At 34.5% G+C, this 14,166-nt stretch overlaps 1 protein-coding gene across 7 annotated transcripts; it reads right to left on the bottom strand.

Moving 5' to 3' along the window:
- Positions 1-2,005: 2,005 nt before the first annotated feature.
- Positions 2,006-8,800, bottom strand: LOC140967334 (alkaline ceramidase-like). Of its 7 annotated transcripts, none has more exons than XM_073427819.1 (3): positions 8,557-8,800; positions 3,351-3,671; positions 2,006-2,665 (listed from the first exon to the last, which is right to left on the bottom strand). In XM_073427819.1, exons 2-3 carry the CDS (start codon positions 3,602-3,604, stop codon positions 2,152-2,154), a joined length of 768 nt encoding a protein of 255 aa, XP_073283920.1. In that variant the 5' UTR covers positions 3,605-3,671; positions 8,557-8,800; the 3' UTR covers positions 2,006-2,151. The 7 variants fall into 7 exon arrangements, with proteins under 7 accessions (XP_073283920.1, XP_073283902.1, XP_073283925.1 ...); XM_073427801.1 differs by having other exon boundaries at positions 8,570-8,800; XM_073427824.1 differs by having other exon boundaries at positions 3,351-3,628; positions 8,052-8,799.
- Between the last annotated feature and the right edge of the window lie 5,366 nt (positions 8,801-14,166).

Raw genomic sequence — 14,166 nt, 5'->3', positions numbered from 1 at the left:
TTTTTATAACCATTATTTCGAAAATAAATAATTAAAAATAACTTAACATTTACATAATCCAAATAATTTAACAATATGAAATCTCAAGTGCCTAAAAATCCCTAAATCATCAATTAACAAAAATCCAACCTCAACCTTAACATGATAAAAATTTAACTTCAAAATAAAGCATAAAATCTCTAATAAAATCCTTAACAAAATCTTTAAAAAATTTAACTATCAAGCTAATGTGGAAAATAAATGTCTCTCGAGAGTGTACTGCCGTACTCGATCCACTCAAGCGTCAGTGCCTCCCTCAATATCATCATCACCTGCAGCATTCAAACCTAGTGAGTCTAATAACTCAACGCGTCCTAAACATGTGTAACAAATAATACATATACATCACATGCATAAAAAGCATATTTTTATTAAAAATATTTTTAAGCATAAATAAATCATATTACTTAAAATCCTAAAACCGTAAAGCTTCCCATCCTTTTTCATTTTGGATGAATTTTGATATTTGAAAGTGAATATCTTTTTAATCTAAGACAATATATCTTTTTTCACTCATTTCATCGAATACTTTTCATGCGCAACAACTCGGCCTATAAAAATCGAAACATGGAAATGGAATCACAAAAATCAATCGAAAAATAGCTGAGAAACATAAAAAAAAAAAAAAACTATTGTTAAAAATACCTGATCGCAGTGGCGGAGCATAAGAAGTTGCAAGACCTAGCCAGCGGAAGAGCTCGTTTTTCCAGCAGAAGAGTGAAATGTTGAAACTCTTCAAACTTTTTTTAAGTCCACTTTTTTAATAGGTTGAGAATATATTTATTATTTTTGTAAATTGGGCCACTGGGCTAATCACATATTGTTAAGTTATCTTTTCCTTTTTTTCACGTAAAAAATTTGGTCTAGTCTTTCACCTTTTAAAACTTGCTGAATTGCCTTTTTTAAAAAAAAGTTCTATTTAGTCATTAAAAGTGTTATTCTGCTATTAACTAAAGTGCTAACTTAACATTTAACTGTTCTAAAAACTATTTAAATAAAAGTGTTGAAAATTTAAATAAAATACCATTTTAAACAAATATTTTTCTCTTCTAAAAAATATCGTAAGATCGATTTGCCTCAAATTTTCCTCGTTAAAAAATTAAATCTTTTTTTAAAAAAATACCGTGTAACTTCTTCCGACATCTGCTTAAAATTCACCTCCTGAAAAATCATGACTTCATCGAAAACAAGTCGTTAAAATCCTTCCTTTTAAATTTTAATTTAACTAGATAAATCAAATTTCATAACTAAAATAAATTCATGCGGTCTAGGTGGACTTTTAAATTTCCGAGTTGTTACAGGGCACGAAATCAAGGTGCAACTATTTCAAAAACATATCACCCATCTATATGTATAAAATATGACATTAGATACTAGCTAGAACACAAGATCAAGATTAAACCCTTAAGTTGTACCTGGATGATGAGATTTGCAGTTATGAACATAAGATCAAGATTAAACCCTAGGATTGTGCTTAGATGACAAGATTTGAAGCTATAGAATTCAAATTTATGGATTTAAAATCTATTTGATTGTTTGGATGAATTTATATTGAATGTATTTTAAATTCAACTCACTCTTTAACTAGTGTAAATGTAATATTAATTATGATAGATTTGAAATCCACATTAATATCATTTCAAATCCATTATTCAATCTCTCCCCAAATGAAATGCCTCTCCAAATCAATTCATGCGACCTTAAGTTAATCCAAATAATTACAAGACTTGATTTGATCCCTTCCAACATTTTGTTAACATAGCGATAGTTTTACATTTCAAGATAACAATGAAAAACCAAACTCCTCGTTGCCCCAGTGGACATTTGATTTCGAAGTTTCGATGGTTGCATGCAAAACAAAAATATTTCCGAAATTCTTCGTAAGGCAATAATTCAATGTTCAAAAACATATTTTTAAACTAGAAAGTCAGTAATCACGATATGGTACTATGAACAAAATACAAAATTTTACTCTGTCAAAATTTTATAATTATAAATCAAAAAATTTCACAAAAAGGAAAACCAAAAAAGAATAATGACAACTAGCATTTACCAACCAGAATGAAACATCTTACTTCCACAACAAGGATTAAGTACTCTAGAGCATACCTTCTACTGGGATTTTGACTTTTGAATCTTTACATATGGTAAAAGTCCAAAAACGTGCTTCACTTTTGGATTCCATTCCCGTTGTTGAGCACGGCAGTACATGAGGAATGTATTGGCAAAATATGAGTTGAAACCCATGAACACATGCCACAATGCATGACCCTGTGGATTGAAGTACCAGCGCGTGATTTCTTTGCAGAAAAGGCGATCAACAAGCCAACAGAGACTCCCGAACAATAAAGTGGCGACATACAGCTTAGCAAGCCACTTAGCAGATACGTCTTCTGTGTGAATATAATACTTGTACATCCTAGGAATGCAAAGAAGACAAAGCAGCGCGTAGTGTAGCTTAAAAGCAACATCGAAATGAAGTAGTGAATGAGTAACGGCAAAGGCTGCACCATAGAGGAACAAAAAAGTTGGCATTGTGCTCCGATAATGCCAATCTGGTGAGTAAAGGATATAAATGTAAAGAAGCATTTCCCACACCATAGGTGTTTCATCTCCTTGCTGTTGCCTGAAAAAGAATTATAAAGGATCATCAATAACAGGCCTTTTCCTTAATATAATAGCCGTGTTAGCCTCAGTTCTTATCATAGGCAGACTAGTCAGAGACAAAAATTTCCTTCGACACATCACAAGAACATGTATGGATGCAAGTGACGTGAAACATCATATAGCGAGGAACTCAAAGAAAAGTCAAATTTCGTTCAATATAATTTAAAAGATTTCGTAAATGTAAGCATGTAACTCTCAAATACATGTTTATAGAAAGAAACTCCAAATATATATTCAATATGAAATGGTAACATTAAATCTTCTTGAATATCGTAAAATATTTCATTAACATCACAGAATGCTAGGGTCCAAAATCTCAAGAATATCCTAGTGGCTTTCCCCCCTTTGTTTATGTTTTTTGTTGATTTGTATGCTCTGGTGGGCTTTTAGACACTCGTGGTGGTTTAAAAGTGGTTTTGCATATTCATTGCCTGTCCTTTTATTTTTTAAGTTAGACCTTCTAGTCTCCATTGTTGGCTCCACAGAAAAATTGCAACTAAGCATCAACTCTTTATGGGTTAAGAAGTTTTATAACACTATTTTAAAAAATAAAAACAGAAAAGAACTAAAACCTCTGCACAATACAGTCTTATAGAATAATGAAAGAGTGAAAGACAAAGCAAGGAAACAAAATAAGAACTTACAGCTGCTGCAATGACGCATGATATAGCATGCTGCCAATAGCAAGTATTATATTTGATATGTGAAGAACACTGAACCTTTTCTCAAAACGTTGCCTCAATGCATTACCAAGACCAATGAGTGCTAAAATGATGCATGGAACATTAGAGATGGTGTTGAAAAATTCGGCAACATAGGAAGTGTGCACATAATTTGGCTCACACCACTCATGCGTAGATGTCACAGGACCCCAAAACCTTGATACTTCATCCGCCATTTCTCAATAAGCAGGATCCAAAGCCTTTTTAACAAGCTTGTCGTGATGTCAATATTTTCCACACATCCTAGAAACAGAATGTAAGCAAAACCCACATGAAGACACACACATATATAATCATGCACGCCATAAAAGTCAAATAACCACAATTAAAAACATACAGCATACAAAGCTTAAAAATTCATTATAAGTCACTAATCTAGCAAGGTGAATCCAAACAGTAGTATATTTATAGTCAATAAAAAGGATAGGAATGGTTGTGGACTGGGTGAATTGATCATATATTCTATAAAACAAAGAATTGGGAACCCACATCCTAAACCTTAACCATCCAGCATCAGATCCAGATGTTAAGTGAATACTTTCATCAACCATTTTTAATCTTGAATTGTTGCCAATAAATGAACCAGATTAAGTGAAACTCTATTAAAAAAACTGCAACTCTTAACTAGAAATAGATTTCTGACATTGGTGCAAAGAAGAATGAAATTACTGAAGCACTAATAGCAAATACAACATTTGCTTCAAAATACAAAAAAAATAAGCGGACCCAACAAAATCAGACCCTCTAGGAAGTTTCAATGTTTAATAATCAAAGATTTAGATATTAATAACTTAAAATATCTTTCGAAAAGCTGAATACTAAGCGCACATTGACTGTAAAAGTTTTGGGTGATGCTAGAAGTCGGTTGGTTTACACGGAAGTAATAAATTAGTTATCACACCTTATCACTTGTTTGTTAGAGTAGGTGTCTGGCAAGCCAACTTATGGCTCCGATTTTATTGACTCTGATGTAAAACAATCTTTATTTTAATAATATTTTACGATTTCATTTGATTATGACATTATACTTTATCTGTATACCCATGCAAACTGCATATATAAAGTCCTTGAATATACAATAGGTACCATGAGGTCTGCGTCGCAACGTAAGATCATGAAACTCATTACGAAGCGTACCGTATATTGTAAACAGATTCCTAGTCGAATCAGCCGCCTAAAACAAGGATAAAAGTCGCTCGAACTCGAGACTAGCATCTGTGATGTAAACGCCATGTTTAATTGGCAAGAGCATGTAGATGGCCATTCACACAGATCGGTGATCATGTGATGATGGACTGAACAATCCTCCCTCGAACTGTCCAAGTGATTCTCACTTATCGAGTGGAATAGTCCGCAGTTATGGTTGTACACCATAGTCATTTGACCCGGGACAATGTAGGGGCTATACGTATTAGCATGCACTTTGATCCGTTTACCGACTCTATTGAGGGTCATTAGGTGGCGAGGTTGGGTGTAGTTTCGAAATACGTAGGAGAAAATGCATTGTAGTCGGGGATTCACCGTTCGCCTGCGGGTGAAGATATCCTATGTGATCTGATGAGTTAATAGTACAAGGAGTCTCTGGCCAAAGCAAGAAATGTGCTTTAGGGAAAGGTGTTTTCCTAGTTGCACATAACATGCCGCTATTAGTTCTCAAAGATGAATCGCATCGTTATCGAATTCATATGCAACTCTCGATATACCAATGGTTGTAGATTCGATCGAGATATATGTGTTGAAGAGACCGTACTGTACGCTAATCATGACTAAAGGTTCTTGTAGGCACTATCAGTGATACCTAGGGGATCATGGGGCCTACTAGACGCTCTTACCATGATCCGATGGATGCAATAAGAAATGAGTTCTGACATTCTTGATCAAGGAGATTATGAAAAATATGGGGTTAACTAGGGTAAACCCAAATAAAAATAAATGTTATTCTGAATCACATGAAGATGTGAACCCACGGCTAACTATATCCCTGCACCATTAAGGGTCACACAAGTATCGGATTCTGTGTTCCCGTTGAGATAGTCAAATTTCAAGGAGTTGGAATTTGGCGACTATATTTTGATGGAGATCAAACAAGAAGTTTATAAAGGAGTTTATTATTTGATTCCATAGGATGAAAGAAATGGAAGTTAGCATGATTGCTAAATAAGGAAGAAGAGTGGAACTGCCTGTTTTGTGAAGAAGTTCACTAAAACTGACAGCTGTCAAATATGGTAACTGCCATATATGGTAAATTCTAAATTTGGCAAATGAAAATTTTGATCTTCGAAATTTTCGATTTTCATTATATGAACAAGATTTGTATCCTTAGTACATCGAAGCTCTCGGATCGTCGATCGGGGTTATAATGAGTTCGGAATCAATTTTTTTTGTGAGTTTGGAATTTACTAATTAAATGATTGTGCTAGTAGTGGTGACTACTAACATGCACAAATTCCCATAAATATTTTAGAGGAGTCTAGAATTAAATTAACCTAGGAGTTAGCTTATAAATTAAATAATGGTTATTTAATTTAATATACATATGCATGTATATATTTTATATGGTGATATAAAATATGTATATATGATATTATTATATCATGTATTATTAAAGGTTAATAAATACATTATATTAATTATATGGGAGTTTAAATATAATGAAATTATTAGAGTCCTTGTGGGAAAGGAACTCCTAATTAGATTAAGAGTCCCACTCCATATATACACCATTAGGGCTCATTATTTGATGATGAAGAATTGCACACAAAACACATCAAAGTTTCCTCCTTTCCTTTGATCAAGGGCTGGGCCACCTTGAGAATTTTTGAGAAAAAATTTTGGCCACCTTGTTCTTCCACCGCCGCCGTCGTAGCATTATCTCCGGATTTTGGAAATTCGGAAGCTACAATCTCAACGCACAAATCACTTGCGATTTCTAGTGCAATCCAAGCGAGAAACAAAACTTTCGATCGTGGACCTAATTAGGCGATCAAATCTGAAGAGCAATTCGTAGAAATTTACAAGAAGGGCTATATCCGTCTAAACATCGGAATAGTTTGGAGTCCAACGTTAAGAACGCAAATGTATAATTCTTAGAACACCCTATGAATGGTTTTAAACACACGACGCCCAAGAACAAAATTTTTAAACTTCCGCTGCATCTTGGGTGCGAAAATACGATTTCCTTCATTCAGTGGCCTATCCACATGCCCAGTACTGTATCAAATTTTTTAGTAAGAAAAATCACATGCCACTGGAGTGATGTTTTATCAACCACAGATGCCACGGGTGATTTGGTTCGAATCGAGGACAAATATAGTGGCATTATAACAGTGCATCAGATGTAGCGATTAAAAATATGTGGGGAAATAAACCATGAAGGTTTTAGGGGGAATTGGGTAATTTCTAGCTCCTGGATTCTTAAAAAATGGGTAGTGATTTGCAGATGTGAAAGAATCTGAAGCATCACAATGTCAACCTGAAGCTAAGGCCTCAAATTTAAATGCCACGATGTTGGATTGGAGACATTTTGATGTCAATGTAGAGGTTTGGAGGCAAAGTTTCATGAGGAAGAATTCTGCGGCACCAGCACAATCCATTATTACAACGTTAAATATTCCAACGGTAATATTATATGTCCCCTTCATTGCATATTTACCATTTCTTTGGATGGTGGAGCATTAAGATAGCACAATCTCAACTGATATTACATAAATTTTTCTCTTGGTTCCCTTTAAAAATCCAATTTCTTTATTAAGTTCAGTTAAAAACTTTCTCCCAAATATAGTAAATGTTTATAGTAATTATGTGAATAATTTAGACACAGACCATAGAAATGGAAGGTGAATGCCACCATCCTCAAGGAATATGTGAATTAGATTAATCTGTGCAATTCCCCAGTTCCTTTTTCTGTAGCTGTAGAAGGCCATTCTAAAAAAATCATAACAAGGAATTCTAGGTTGCAAGTCTGGAAGTATTGAAGCTTCAAAAAAGGATGCATTGATTATCATATTTAAATTTTAAAGCCATATGGAACTTGAGATGTAATAAAATAATCATGGAACTTTCAGAAAGTTAAGTTCGGAAACAACGTTGGCCAGCAAATTGAAAAAATCTGGTCCATGATCAATTGCATTCCCCACGCAGGAATACCAATGATTGGCTCAGTTTACCTCCAGAAAAACCTTCACCGTTTTTACACAATGACTTCAAGTCTATTTAAATTCATAATGACTTCAAGTCTATTTAAATTCTTGCAGAGAAAATATTAAGAAATTGTGGTTGTATTTCAAGTTCATGGGAAAAGGAAATGTCTCACAATCCAACTACTGTAACAATTATCATTCCTAGTGCAACACTGCAATTGTAGTAGGGAACTTAAAAACGGAAGATATGAACAGACACATTCTTCTCATGGGTCTGCTATTTTCATTTTCTTTCTTGTTTTCAGTTGCCCTGATCAGATACACAGCTCTTTATATCATAAACACAGAAATTTCTAAAGTGAGTGCAGTAGGTTGAAGCCAACAATCACCGAAGAAACTTACTCATATTTTAAAACCAAACAAAATTCATTAAAAATTTAGAATATGTATCGAGGGGTTAGGCATCCTTCCAACCAAATACAACCATTCAATGATGTGGCCAGAAATGGAGGCCTTCGCTCCACAAAAAACAATGGCCCTTGCCATGTGTACTGTCAAGCTCCCCGGCCTCCACCCTAAAAATCTCATCTCTTCCAGAGCCACAAATCCAAAACTAAAGTCGAGAAAATCAAAACTTGGGTAAAATATTTCCTAATTTTATTCCCCTACATATAATTTGTGACAATACCAACACAATTCATCAACATGTAAAAATTCTGATATTGAGAACGGAATTAAAAAGTATTAAGTCTCGTCTTTAGATTCTAACCTAGAACAATTTAAGCAATAAGTTATCCTCGAACTAAGTTAAGAACCAAAGGTGTTATTGTAACCATCAGATGCAAAAGCATCTCTGTACAATAAGAACATAGAAAGCAGAAAAAATCCTCGAGCAATCATATAGTTATAGTACCACAAATTAATTTCAACATTTCATTCGATGCCAACACAAAAGAAATAGCAAATAAAAACACCGCGCAACTATATACATGACAATATTACCACCAGAAGTCAGATCTGAATCTCGTTCACGGCACCCATCCGAAAATCTTCCATTCCCGGCTGATAGGCATTTGTATTCTCAAAAAATACGCATTTCCAGAAGCATTAGTGCGTGCAATTGCCCGTGGTAGCGCGATTTTTCGTTTGTGTTCTATTCGATTTCAATTACGCAAATAGAAAATTTTAAGCGAAGGAAGAATATGGAGCATGTGTACAAAGCAGTATTCTATTTTAAAATTTTTTTTGATTCAGTATCTATTTGATGGATAAATTTGTGAAAAATACATGTCTCAAAGTTTGAATCTTGATTCAGTACTTAATCACATTTTTTTAACAATTAGTATATGACAATGTTATAATTTTAGTTTTAACTCCCTACAAACTTAAATTTTCATTTTTATTCTTATATTATTTAAATAAATATATTATTTTATTTCCAAAAATTTCATGGGTCTTCTCCATCTAAAATATATTTTTTTAAAAAAATATTTTTTTCTAAATTATCATGGAATACGAGTAAATACTTATTTTGACATATAAAGTACTTATTATGGGGTTTCAGATACTTAATTTCGCTATTTGAATACTCCAAATGTATAAGAAAATACTATATTTTCGATTAATCATCACAAATGTAGTCATTATTGGTTTTTTCATGAAAAATGCATTAGGATGACTTATTCATGTCATTTTATTTTTTCAAAAAAAAAAACATAGTTAATCACTTATCATGAAATAATATTAAATATTTATTTTGACCTATAAAGTACCTATTTTGGAGTTCCAGATATTTGATTTGGCTCTTTGAATATTCCAAATATGCAAAAATATTGGATCTTCAAGCGATCACCATAAATTCAGTAATTGTTAGTCTTTCCATTGAAAATGCGTTAAGATTATGTCATCTAATTTTTTTAAAAATACAGTTTCTCACTCATCATATAATTATAAAAAAATACTTATTTTGACTGAAAAAGTACCTATTTTGAGGTTCCAAATCTTTGATTTGGCTATTTGAATACTTCAAATATCTAAAAAAATACTTGAGTTTCAAGTAATATTAAATGACTTTTGATAGTGTCATTTGTGAAATTAAAATGTGATACTAAATTGGTAGAAAGAATATCTAATTAGAGTTTACAAATACATGATTTTACTCCCTAAATACTCATATCCAATTATTTAGAGATGTCAAAATATAGTTTGAAGTTAATATTGAGTGACACTAATGATGAAATTCGTTAAATGAAAATGTGATACCTAAGTTAATACAAATAAGACATAATTCGAGTTCACAAATACTTGATTTTACCCTTTAAATACTCAAATTCGATTATTTGAGGATGTCAAAATATATAGTTTGAAGTTAATATTGAGTAGTATTTGATAATTAGATTAGTGAATTAAAAATTTGATAAATAAATTGGTACAAATAGTACCTAATTCGATCCCACATATACTTGATTTTATCCTTTTAAGACTCAATTTTGATTATTTTGGGATATAAAAAATATATTTTCAAGTAATATTGAGTGACTTTTGATGTGTTATTTGTGAAGTTAAAATGTGATACCTAAATTGATATAAAAAAGTATCTAATTCGAGTATATAAATACTTGATGTTGGGGATCGATATAGAGTTTAGAGGGGGGTGAATAAACTATTTCCTTTGATGGATGTTTTTGCAAAGAGTGCTAGAATCCTATTAGAGATTATAGCTTATCTTGTTCGAATGTAGATCCAGCAGATCACAATAATAAGTGCGGAAACGATCCTATGAAGTACGGTGAAATACAATAAAACAGTAGGCAGTAGAACAGTAGTTGTTTCTAGAAGTTCAAAGATAAAATCTTCTACGTCTCCCCTTCTTCTGTTTCGAGAAGGTATCACTAAAAGATTTTGGTTATTACAGTACAACACTTGTACACGCCCACTTCAGTAGGGTTTATCATTTGCCTACTGAAACTCTTAGTTTCTCAACACAATGTAAATGTATGCAACAAAGTTCTGGAAAAGACTCTTTTCCAATTTACAAACTCTTCTCAATAAGATATAGTAAAGTGTTTAGCTTGAAGAGAATACGAAACAGTCAGCACAATATGATCTCAGAAGACCAGATATTGATAATGAGGCGTGTGCTGCTTTTCTGTATGTTGAGCTAGAAGATAAGTAGTAGTTGATAGCTCAAACTCACGTTGGAATAATCGTTGTGTAGATGAAGATGATAGCGTTTTTCTATATAGGGTTGAACCTCATATATATAGAAAACTTGAGTCCAACGTCTATAATAAAAAACGGTTTCTGTGACTCCTGAGTAAGATCAGCTTTATTACCTAAAATAGGTCCTGCTGAAAGCTTCAAAACAATCAATCTTGTTTCATACTAAAATTAGTAAGGAGCTTTAATGTCTTTGTAAAACATTAATAGTGCAATTAATACTAGTACTAGGTAAAGCAACGGTAACATTTAAGACTGTAACAATTCAAACAAAAGACGTTAAGTTACTTCTGTTTAAGCTACGTTCTGCTTCTTTAAAAAGCTACGTTCTGCTTCTGGTTATCTAAGCTGATAAGTACTCGAAGAGTACTGCTTTGTTAACGCGATACGAGAGCTTCTGCTTTCATACTGTCTTCTGATTAAAGTTATCACGACCTACTGGTTTTAAGTCTCATCACCACTATTAAATTAAGTCTAACAATTTCCCCCTTTGTAGTGATGCCAAAACCTAGAAGTTAGTACGATGAAGAACAAAAGTTGAAACAAAATAAAAAATATAACATAATAAATGATACGTAAATAGTAAATCAGAGTTTGTAATTAAAAGTTTAATCATCAGTTCCGATGTCTCTGAACATCGTTTCTCCATCCTGAGGATTTTGATTTCTGAAGGAAGATTCTGCATGATGTCCTTCAGTTCTACCTTCTGCTTCTCCCTTTTTGGCATCTAAAGCGACTCAGTAGACTATCCATCCAACCAGAAAGAGTATGAATTCCTTCATTCAGAATTTCCAAAATAGGCGCTTGATTCGAAACTCTTTCAGTAAGATCAGCAATAGATTGAGATTGGACTCAATCTTAGCGTCAAAGAGTTCTAGTTTCGAGTCCATAGCCTCCACTTTGTTGGATACTGAGCGGATAAAAGAATCGTGATCAGAGACCATTTTGGAAACTTCAGCTTGGCTGAGCAGGATATTACTCTGATTGGTGAAGACGGATTTTTTGAAGATGCTAGTTTCAACGAGAAGCTTAGTCAGAGATTCTGTCGTTCTGGTGACCTCCTTCGAGATACGTTCACGGAAAAACTTGGTGCCACTGATTTCTCCAGTATGCTCACGAGATAACTGTCTCACTACCTCCGAAAGACTATACAAATCTCTTTTCAAGGAGTCTAATTCAAACTCAATGTCAAAGTGGTCTTCTGGAGATGGAGTCCTTGCAAGCATTCATTGTTTGATTTCTTATCGATGATCTATACGAGCGGGAGAAACTTCATAAGGGACATTAAAGCAGTAGATGAAACATTTTCAGGTTGAGCAGCAGATGGAACAAGGGACAATTCTGCAAAAGTTCCTTCAACAGCAGTAATAGTAACAGGCTCAGGTGCTGCACTCTCTTCTGGTTCAGTAGCTTCAGTAGTTTCCAATTGTTCATCTGCTGGAATAGAATCAGACTGAGTTTTCAGAAGAGTTTCCATTTCTGCTTGGTGTTCAGCAGAAAATATCTCTAGATTTGGCAATGATTGGGTTTGAGCAGCTTCTGGTTCTGCCAAAGGTTGGTCTGCTGGCTGAGCTTCTGGTTGGATTACGTCATTAGCCTGATCTGCTTCTGGTGCAGTAGAAGCAGCAAGAACAATAGATTGAATGACTTCATCAACTGAAGCCAATTCACAAACAGAAATCAGAGAAGAAGACTGAGTAGGCACTGTCAAAGATGCAGGAGTACTGGAGACCTTAGCTTTTGAAGGAGCTGTGGTCCTTTCCTCAACTTGATGAATCGGAATAAGTTCTGGGATGAAGCCTACATGATACTGTAGAGGCTCTTCAAAAGCCTGTTCTTGAGCAAGAAGTTGCTCAGTCATCAATTTCAGTCGATCGGTCAAAATATGAATTACATCCTGATCTTGAGGAGCAGTAGGATTCATAGCATCAAAATTTGACTTTAAAGTCTTCAGAACGGAATCCAGCTGCTGACACTTGAGCTGTTCAAGGATGTAATTTCTCATGTTCATTGCCACAATCACATTAATGGTCTTAGCAGAATCAAAGACCTTCTTCTCATTTTTCACCATTTTAGAATAAACACCTGTTGCTTTCAAATAAGTGATTGGGTGGAAAACTCGAACCTTCAGCCAATCATCAAGAAAGAGAATGTCCTCACTGGTAGATTTTTCAATCTCCTCCATGTGAAGATCAATACCAGTGTTAACAGATGACTTGGCGCCATGAACTTGCGGTTCTTCAACAAGTTTCCCTTTCATTTGTCTGATGATGATGCAGGCAACACATGTCTAAATGCAGAAAACCCTGTAGAAATTTCTCTAATAACGACTCCAGATGAGGGTATGAAAGTCGGAACAGAAGTAGAGGTGGTGGCAGTAGAGATTGCTGTTGGTTTGGAGACTAGGAGAGATTTTGGTTGAGATGATGTAGCTTCTGGAAACACTTGTCTCAAAGGGAGAGTGTCTAAATCAGCAACGGCTGTTGTTTTCTTGAGGCGGAGAACTGTGCGAGCCTTCTTCTTGCTAGGGGTGGTAGGGAGTGATGCTTTGGTTGGAGCAGAAGACTCCTAAGATATTGTTTTATCTGAATCAGTGGAGACAACCACTCTTTTCCTCTTGATTTGCTTTTGAGGTCCCTGACCCTTAGTCTGAGCATCGCCAAACTCTCTCTTTAGAGCAACAAATTCAGCCACAGTTGGCTTAGGTCTCAAATCAAGTACATTGTTAGCATCGGCCATTGTTACAAAAGAAGCATTCTGTTCAGAAGTAAGTGGAAAACCAGCATCCTTCAACATCATGCTGATCTGAACAGCAAAACCAGTACCCTTTCTCACAACCATATCCTTCATGATTCGGAACAAAAATAGACTCCAGTCCACCTTAAATTCAGAAGTGATAGCTACCATCACTTGGACCTTTTCTTTGGTCAGCTTATCGAACGTGCCAGCTTTGACCAGAAGTGCTTTTGCCACAATATTAGCAAGCTCTTGATATTCCATTTTTAGAAGCTTCTTGAAGCAAGAGGGAGAGAGTTCCTCTCCAGAAGCTAAGAAAGTGAGGAGGGCAGAAGACATCTCCTCCTTAGAAATATCAGAAAAGTCAGAGGTACCTAAGAATGGGAGAAGAAAAGTCGATCCCAATAGTGCAGCATCAATGGAGATGGATGCACCTCCCTGGGAATAAATGATTTTCCCATCTTCGACGGTTGCTTTAGCATAGAAATCCAAGAGAGTAGTCTTGTAGATGACGGTAGGTGATTCCAAAAACCTTCGGAGACCAGATTTTTCAATTGCCTTGAACATCTTCACAAGATTCTCGTCTTTGATGGTCAGAACGATGCAAAATTAACTTGATAAGCATTTAGTGTGTAGGCTCTATC

This window comes from Primulina huaijiensis, chromosome 2 (assembly GCF_012295235.1).
Source record: "Primulina huaijiensis isolate GDHJ02 chromosome 2, ASM1229523v2, whole genome shotgun sequence".
Taxonomy (NCBI): Eukaryota; Viridiplantae; Streptophyta; class Magnoliopsida; order Lamiales; family Gesneriaceae; genus Primulina; species Primulina huaijiensis.
This window is presented reverse-complemented; position numbering and strand designations above follow the sequence as displayed.